Raw genomic sequence first — 9,757 nt, 5'->3', positions numbered from 1 at the left:
AATGTTGCTTCAGAGGCAAGAAGATGGTCATGCACGACTCAAGCGCTGTATATTGATTGGTGATCACCACCAGCTACCTCCCGTAGTGAAGAATATGGCTTTCCAGAAATATAGTCACATGGATCAGAGTTTGTTCACGAGGTTTGTTCGTCTTGGTATTCCTTATATTGAGCTCAATGCTCAAGGAAGAGCAAGGCCAAGCTTAGCTAAACTCTACAACTGGCGATACAGAGATTTGGGAGACCTTTCTATTGTTAAGGAAGCACCCATCTTCCACAGGGCAAATGCTGGACTCTCATATGAATATCAATTGGTAGATGTGCCTGATTATGAGGGGAAGGGAGAATCAACACCATCTCCATGGTTTTATCAAAATCAGGGAGAAGCTGAATATATCGTCAGTGTCTACATATACATGAGATTGTTAGGATATCCTGCGAATAAGATATCAATATTGACTACATACAATGGTCAGAAGCTCTTAATCCGTGATGTTATCAACCGTCGATGTGCTCCCTATCCTTTCATTGGCCCGCCAAGCAAGGTAAAATATCCTACTCAAGTATTTATAAGATGCTAATATGATAGAGATGGTATGATGACTTGTAGAATACTGGTTAGTATGAGAATACATTTTGTGTATTATATAATTAAGACATTTAGGTTGGGATTTGGTTTTCTGGTATATATGCCCCCTCCGTAAGAAAGGTATCTGAGAGTTACTTCTGTGTTTTGACTTTTTGTGTTTTGTTTCCTCAGGTGACTACAGTGGATAAGTTCCAAGGACAGCAGAATGATTTTATTTTGCTGTCTCTTGTTCGGACACGCTTTGTGGGTCATCTACGTGATGTAAGAAGGTTGGTAGTTGCAATGTCACGTGCTCGGCTCGGTTTGTATGTGTTCTGCCGCCGTTCTCTCTTTGAACAGTGCTATGAGCTGCAACCAACGTTTCAGCTTCTTCTTCAAAGACCCGATCGGCTAGGACTCAATCTTAATGAGAACACAGCTTATACAGATCGCACGGTGGAGGAAGTTGAAAACCCTTATTTTGTTCATGATGTTGAAGAGATGGCACACATAGTTCACGATAGGATGAACCAGTTCTACCAGGTAATGACACAAACTACTTGCTTGGATAACAACTAATATTTTGTTTCGAAACTGATTAGTTTCATGCATTGGATAGGCACAAGGAGTATATGAGCAATACCAGAACAACATGCCACAGATGGAAGATGGTAATGAGGACATGGAGAGTGATTCAGTAGTAGAAGCTGTAGATGGTGATGAATCTGAGAAAAATACGCAGCAGCTAAACCAAGCCCCAGACAAAGACGGTGAATCATCAAAGGAGGTGGCTGGAATGGAAGTGGACAATAATGGATTTAGCAGTGAGAATGGAAAGGCTGATGAGAATTAGGACAAATCAAACTGGGAATATATCAAATTTATCCCACTCGGAAGTTGATAAGTGAGTTGATGTTTATAACAAATGAGGGCATTTGTAGCTACTTTAAGATATTTTTACTCAATTTTGAGTAAATTCGAATTTTTAAAATCGAATTGACAATATGCTGGAGAAAACGACTCCATTTTGTTATATCAAAGCTAAAAAAAGGAATATTTACCTAAAAGTTATGATCCATTTTTGCATTGAATCTCTTGCGGAACAGCGGAAGAATCAAAAAAATTACCTCAATTCAAACTCATAACCCAAACCTATAGAAATAATAATATAGGAAGATACTGTACTGGATAAAAAATTCATGGGCTTTTTTACCTCTTCCTTATCTCATACTACTCTTTCAATATATAATATATTTTTTTAAATCTAAAAAATTTCATTGAATTCGAAATATCATGCTATTATTATTTAACTAATTCATATTTTCGATGGCGAACAGATAATATTTTTTCTGGAAAATAAAAAACTCATTGGCGCCAAGCGCAAGGGAAAAGTAGCAAAGTCTGACAATTCCTTATTCACCGACTTTTTGTAACTTCTTTTAGTTTTCAAATTTTCTTGTCCTTCTTTGATATGTGATATTAATTCTTAAGTAAATTGAGATTATATTATTCATGCAAGTAAAAATCTTAAGTAATAAGACAGAGCTGGGAGTTTTGTGTGAGTTGTTTGTTTTTTGGTTAGTTAAATGTAGATTTGATTTGATTGAAACGGTTCAAAATGGAGTTTAGAATACAATGCATCTATACTAGTATTTTTGCAGCAAGTTTTGCTCAAAAATACTTTTTGGAAAGTTTTTGCATTTAATGCATTGACTTTAATATTAGTTACCAAAAATTTCAAATTAATTATAAGTAAGATTTTAAAAAATAAGGAAATTTTTCTACCTCATTTAAATATATATATATATATATATATGATTCTTTTTCATTTTTATTTGAATTTATATTTTAATTATTTTGAATTATTCAATAATACATTTATTTAATAAAAATTGTGATTTTTTCCTGCATATGATGTAATACAAATTTTTTAAAACAGACATATATTACTCAATTTACGGATATAATATCCCACATCGCCTAAAAAATTTGGGCAATGATTTAGAGTCATACTATAAAAGAAACCAAAATGATTCATAATACAAAAATTTTGATTTATCAGGCATTCAAACTTAAAAAAAAAATATTTGGTTTATTCCGAATCTTTATTAAAGATTTTTAAAATGTTAAATATTATAAATATTTATATTTTATAAAAGGTAAATTATTATAAATATTAATATTTTTTAGAAAGTTAAACTTTATAAAATGTTAAAAATGTTAATAATATTTAAACGTTCCTGAAGTTTCAAATTTATAAAGTTTAAATATTAAAAGTATTTCAAATTTTTTAAAAGTTTAAAGACCTTTAAAATATTAATAATATATTTAAACTTTTACGAAACTTCAAATATGATAAATACTCAACCGTTTAAGAATTCTAAGTATTATAAATATTTAAACTTTATAAGAAGCGCCAATCTTATAAAATGTAAATGGTTACAATCTTAATAATTAACATAGCAACTCAAGCTAATATTAATAATACAAGACAATAAATATAAAAAGTTAAGATGATATAGTGCGAGTTAAAATATCTCGGGACGGAGTTATATAGCGGGACGGGTTTGTCGATATTTACATAAATTTAAAATATCATTAAATTGGTGTTACACGGGTAAAACATCATTTTATTATTTTGTTAACACTATCTGTAACAGAGAATAAACATATCAAATTAAATTGATTAAATAAATATTATGTAAAAAGCAAATTATATTGTGGTATTATATGGTTTAAACTTTAAATCATAAAATTAAAAATTATTATATAATTATAACATATTTAACCAACAAATAAAATTTATAATTTAAATGTTTTAGTTATAAATAATTTGCACCGCGGTGTACCGCGGGTCCTAATCTAGTTGATTATAGTATTATACAAGTCACAAGCAAAGCCAAGGATATAAAAAAAAACTAAAATAAGTGACATAAAGTATGTAAAACCAAATCAAATAAACAGATAACGATATCCAAAAATGCAACATAGATATTTGGCTTTGTAATTATATAAGTCGTCTGGTCGTGTAAAACGTGATATTTGGCACTCTTAATCTTTTTTTTTTTTTGTTTTTTTGAGAGAGTTAATAGTTATCTCATCACTAATTGATGATGGGGAGAATTAGTGCACTAGCCAAAATTGATAATGTATTTAAGAATATAGCATACTAATTCAAAAAATTAGGTGAATGACATAAGAAGCAGGAAAAATTATCAAGAAGGGTGGTGTTGATAGTTTAAAGGATGTGGTAGTGGAAGGAGGCCGGCGGTGGTGGAGGGTGGCCGGCGGTGGTGGGAGTGGTGTAATCATGTGGTATAGAGAATGCCAGCTGACTTTTTCGCGAGAAGGTGATATCCCAACTTCAGCTTTATGTGGCTGAAGGGAGGAGGAGTGGTGTTCAACCAGTAGTAGCTGAACTCGATTTTGATGGTGATGTGGCTCAAGGGACTAATGAAGCAACTGGCAGTAATGTTGTCGGAGAAGATGAAAATGAAGACTTGGAGCAACAGCCTTCGCTGAACTATGTTCAAAAGCCCTGTGGTTTCCCGAAAAAGTCAGCTGGCATTCTCTTCGAGTGAACTCCAGGATATCTTTAAGAGTTTGTATGATGATGACGAGGAGATGATAGAAGTTGATGGAGATGGAGTCGGAGAAGATGAGAATGAAGACGTGGAGCAACAGCCTTGTGGTTTCCCGAAAAAGTCAGTTGGCATTCTCAGTACCTGAACTGGACAATGTCGATGGCAGTTGTAGAAACTAGGTTTCTACAATGAATTTGTTAAAGGGGGGAAACAAATTCAATGAAGCAATCTCTCAAGAAAACCGATCTAAGCTTTGGAATTTAAGAAAAAAGGATTGATCTCAAAGAATTAGGGTTTTATTGCTAAGAACAAGAAGAGAACTGAATAATTGTATTCAATAGTGGATGCCTTACAATGGATAAGTCTCTCCCTATTTATACATATTCATAATATATTTACTTTCCTTATGAGACGAACTGAAATAAGTAAAGTTGCTTTATCTCTTGAGTCGGCCGCCGGGCGAAGTGGAAGTCGTTTCTTCTTCTCCAAGGTGGGGCTTCCCTCGTCCGAACTGAACTCAAATAACCTAATTAGGTGCTTAACCGGATTTCCTGTTAAATAGTCAAATTATCTTTCTGGTTTAGTTCGGTATGTCGGGGGTGCTGAATCCCGCACCAACAGCAGTAATCATGGTGTCGGAGAAGATGAAAATGAAGACTTTGCAACAGCCTTTGCTAAACTATGTTCAAAAGCCCTGTGATTTCCCCAAAAAGTCAGCTGGCATTCTCTATACAGTACCTGAACTAGACAATGGTTCTCATCCTGAAGAAGAAAGTCTTCTCTGCTTTGAAAAACTCTATTCCGAGTAATATTATTGATTGGGAGGTTAATCCGAGTGATATTCAGGGTTACTTTGACGAGGAGATGATAGAAGTTGATGCCAATGTGGGGGATGAGAATGAAGATGCAGATGAAGATGCAGATGAACATGCAGATGGAAATGAGAATGAACATGCAGATGAAGACTCTCCACCTCGTAGGAGGGTGATCAGGCCTACCTAAAGGTTTCTTGAAGGTATTCAAACTTCATTCTCTGATGATGAAGATTGAACTGGAGATGAAGACTACGAAGACCACTGGAGATGTTAGGAGTTTCTCTCTCTCGTTCTAACTACACGTGTGAATTCTTATCACACGTGGAAGACTCCCCATATTCAGACTCTTCCCACTTTCTCTCTCATTCTAACTACTCAGTTTTGCTTGCTTCTCTGTTCTGCTCCATGTTCTGAGTCAAAACGATTATGGACTTGGGCTGGTGGATGGGCCTTGCTGTGTTCAGCCCATTAAGAGGTTGGTTTAGAATGAAGTGGTCCACGTCTCTTGTACGAACACAGGACTCTGCATCCTATCGAGTAGCAGATTACGACAAGCTTTTCCGTGGAGCTCAAGAGAACCTGCTACAGGGTAAAAACGGGAATTAACAGAGGGGACAAGGAGGTTTTAAAGGGAAGGACAATCAGACAGTAGAGTAAGACAACAAAGAGAGTTACTTTAGTCTAGAGAGCGTTTGAGAGGGTTTTGGGTTTTGGTGAGAGTTCTTCATCATCTTCCTTATTTCTTCTTGAGGGTTTAAGCTTTCTGCACGGGTGAGTGATTCTAGGGTGTAATCTGTTCTTTGTTCATAGTGGAACCTCTAGTGAGCGGTCAAGCTCACCGAGACGTACCTTGGCTGGTCTAAGCCTTGAGAACTCGTAAATCCTCTGTCTCTTTACTTCTTGTTCTAACCTGCAAACAACAAACACAACATAGATTAAGTAACAGACCAAGTAAAGAGCTAAACGAAGTTACAACAAGTGGTATCAGAGCTTCAGGTTGCAGCTCAAGCGTGTCTGAGGTACTAAATCTAAGAAAGGTGCGAACTTTGTAGGTTTTCTGGGTAGTAGATCTATAAAGGTGAGAACTTTGTGGGTTTCCTGGGTTGTAGTGGCAGTTATTCACTTAGTTATCTGGTAAAAGAACTAGGTGAGTATGGAACCCACTCAAGGAAGGTTTGAAGTAGAAAAGTTTGATGGAGAAGGAGATTTTGCTTTGTGGAAACATAAGATACAGGCTCAGTTAGATATTTTGGGACTCGAGTCTGCTTTGTTACCAGCCTCGGTGTTTGTAAAAACTGGAGATGCTAAGGACAATGTCAAGGAAGGGGAAGATGAACAACAAGCAGAAGAGCGAGTTAGATCTGATCCTAAGTTGCTTGACAAGGATCGAAGGGTGAGAAATCTCTTGAGCATGAGCCTACACGATATTGTTCTGAGAAAGGTCATGAAGGAACCTACAGCATACAACATGTGGAATGCACTGGAATCTGAGTATCAAATTAAGACACTGCCACATAGGTTTTACTTGAAGCAGAGGTTTTACTTGAAGCAGAGGTTTTACAGCTTCAAGATGGATAGTTCAAAGAATCTGGACAAGAACCTAGATGTGTTTAACAAGCTGATATCAGATTTGTCAAGTGTTCATGTTGAGATGAGTGACGAGGATCATGCTGCAATTCTCATGAACAGCTTGCCGAAGCAGTTTGAAAGCCTGGTTCACACTCTCAAGTACAGCAGTGGAATAAGTACTATCACCAAAAAGGAAGTTATCAGGGCAGCCTACTCTATTGAGTTGGAGCTGAAAGATAAAGGGATATACAAGCTACAGTCAGAGAGTGAAGGGTTGGTCATTCAGGCAAGAGGAAGAACAGAGAAGAAAGGTAAAGGAAAGCAGAACAACAGTAGGTCTAAGTCAAGGCCGAAAAGCAGAGAGTGTTGGATATGTGGAGAAGAAGGACATTTTAAAAAGGATTGTCCGAAAAAGAAGCAGTCATCAAACAATAGTAAACACGAGGTTGGAGAAGCTAGTGTTGCAAAAGCTGAATGGGCAGAACCTGTGATGCTATCAGTCTCGGTAAATGTTGCTAGAGAAGAGTGGATTCTGGATTCAGCATGTTCATACCATCTGACATTCAGAAAAGACTTGATGTTTGATGTGGAAGAAATCGATGGAGGGAGAATTCTAATGGGAAATGATTCCTACTGTGAAGTAACAGCGATTGGGAAAGTTAAGATTGTTAATTACAATGGAACACCAGTTGTATTAACACAAGTCAGGTATTCAGCAACAGCTAGAAGAAACTTGATCTCTCTGGGACAATTAGAGACACTCGGGTGTTGGTTTCAGTCAAGAAACTTCAGGATGCAAGTTTTCTATAAAGAGAGAGAAGTGTTAGCTGGTGATTACAAGGACACTCTTTACTTCCTAGATGGTAAACCTGAGGTGGAGCAGGCTAATGCGGCTGTCAAGTCAGTGAATACAACCGACTTGTGGCACAGTAGGTTGGGCCATTTGAGTGCAAGAGGACTACAGCAGTTAGTAAGGAAGGAGCTAATAAGCTCAAGCACGTTTAAAGACTTTAAGCAGTGTGAATGTTGCATTCTTGGTAAAGCTCACAGGAAATCATTCAAGACAGGAACTCATACTTCTAAAGAACCTTTGGAGTATGTCCATTCGGATTTGTGGGGCTCTCCTAATGTCACTCCAAGTTTGTCTAAGTGCCAGTACTACATGTCATTTGTTGATGATTTCTCAAGGAAGGTATGGGTCTGTTTTCTCAAGACTAAGGATGAAGCTTATGAGAGATTTGTTGAGTGGAAGACAGTCACTGAGAATCAGTGTGGAAAGAAGTTGAAAGCCTTAAGGACGGATAATGGTCTTGAATACTGCAACAAGACCTTCGATGACCATTGTAAGCTTCATGGGATCCTAAGGCACAAGACGTGTCCGTACACCCCTCAACAAAATGGAGTCGCTGAGAGGTTAAATCGGACCATACTGGAGAAAGTAAGAAGTCTCTTAATTGAGACTGGATTGGGTGAATCCTTCTGGGCTGAAGCTACATCTACGGTGGTGTACATGATCAATAGAACGCCATCTACACCACTAAATTTTGAAATTCCAGAAGAAGTATGGTCTGGGAAAGAACCAGATTATTCACATATGAGGAGGTTTGGATGTCTAGTCTATTACCATGTTGATCAAGGGAAGCTCAAACCTAGAGCTAAGAAGGGAGTCTTCATGGGTTATCCTCAAGGTGTGAAAGGTTATAGAATCTGGAGTCTTGAAGACAAAAGGTGCATTGTCAGTCGTGACACTATCTTTTGTGAGGATATTGTCTACAAGGATATCGGGAAACAGTCTACTGAGCTAGACAAGATATCAGATCCAAAAGGGAAAAAGAAAGTCACATTCGAACTCCCTGAGGAAGACAATGCCGATGAGTCAAGTACTACAGGAGAAACTTCTGGTGAAGGTGGAGCTACGCAAGTTTCTGATCAAGAAGAAGAAGAAGAAGACTCGGAAGAAGAGTCTGAATATGAAGTCTCAGATTCACCTCTTGATAACTACCTATTGGCAAGAGATAGAGTAAGAAGAAATGTCAAGAAGCCAAGTAGGTATATCGAGGCTGATATAACTGCTTATGCTCTAAGTGATGCGGAACTGATGGATGATGATGAGCCTAATACTTATCTAGAAGCTATCAGTGGACCGTACAAAGAGCAATGGATAGAAGCAATGAAAGAGGAGATGGAATCTCATATGAAGAATCACACTTGGAAGTCTATTTCAAGAGATGAGAAACAAAGAACAGTCGGTTGCAAGTGGGTATTTAAGTTCAAACCAGGGATTCCAGGGGTTGAGGAGCCTAGGTTCAAAGCAAGGTTGGTTGCTAAAGGCTTTTCACAGATCGAGGGAGTTGATTATCATGAGGTATTCTCACCAGTGGTTAAACATGTCACTATAAGGCTGTTTTTATCAATGGTAGTGGATCGTGATATGGAGTTGGAACAGTTAGATGTGAAAACGGCTTTCTTACATGAAAGGTTAGATGAAAGAATACTTATGGAGCCGCCAGAAGGTTTTTCAGAGGGTGATAATGAGGTGTGTTTGCTACAGAGATCTCTGTACGGGTTGAAACAATCTCCAAGACAGTGGAATTTGAGGTTTGATCAGTTTATGAAGTCACAAGGGTACTCAAGAAGTCAGTTTGATACATGTGTGTACTTCAAGTGTTACAAGGAGGATGGTTTTGTGTATCTACTACTTTATGTAGATGATATGCTGGTGGCTGCTGAGGATATGTCAGAGATTGTCAAACTAAAGACAGTCCTAAGCAGTGAATTCGAAATGAAAGACCTAGGAGCAGCAAGTAGAATACTAGGCATGGACATTTCGAGGGACAGAAGCAAAGGTGTGTTGAAGTTGTCAAAACAAGGCTATTTGGAAAAGATTCTTAAGAAATTTAGAATGTACAAGTCTATGCCAGTTCAAACACCTTTCGGTTGTCATTTTAAGCTAAGCAGTACAAAGGAAGAAGATAAAGCTAAGACTGCAGCAAGGATGAAGAACGTACCTTACTCTAGTGCTGTTGGGAGTTTGATGTACGCGATGGTGGGATCTCGCCCAGATCTTGCCTATGCAATCAATATGGTCAGTCGCTTTATGGGAGCACCTAATGAAAAACATTGGGAAGCTGTTAAATGGATACTCAGATACATAAGAGACTCTAAAGACTTGAGTCTGACATTCAAGAAATCTGAGAAATTTAAAGTGAAAGGGTACTGCGA

General features: G+C 37.4%; 2 protein-coding genes across 2 annotated transcripts in view; both read left to right on the top strand.

The window, feature by feature from the left end:
* The window catches only part of LOC104788917 (intron-binding protein aquarius-like), a 13,577-nt gene extending 13,521 nt beyond the window's left edge, over window positions 1–56 (top strand). The window contains exon 12 of the mRNA XM_010514681.1: window positions 14–56. Coding sequence (XP_010512983.1) covers window positions 14–56 — 43 coding nt within the window. The remainder of the gene's footprint in view (window positions 1–13) is intronic.
* LOC104785616 (intron-binding protein aquarius-like) lies at window positions 7–1,600 on the top strand. Its single transcript, XM_010510874.2, has 3 exons — window positions 7–544; window positions 760–1,110; window positions 1,187–1,600. The coding sequence occupies exons 1-3, from the start codon at window positions 95–97 to the stop codon at window positions 1,418–1,420; spliced, it is 1,035 nt and encodes a 344-aa protein (XP_010509176.1). The 5' UTR covers window positions 7–94; the 3' UTR covers window positions 1,421–1,600.

This window comes from Camelina sativa, chromosome 5, assembly GCF_000633955.1.
Source record: "Camelina sativa cultivar DH55 chromosome 5, Cs, whole genome shotgun sequence".
Classification (NCBI taxonomy): Eukaryota; Viridiplantae; Streptophyta; class Magnoliopsida; order Brassicales; family Brassicaceae; genus Camelina; species Camelina sativa.
Note: the sequence above shows the minus strand (reverse complement) of the source record. Positions and strands in the feature narration are given on the sequence as shown.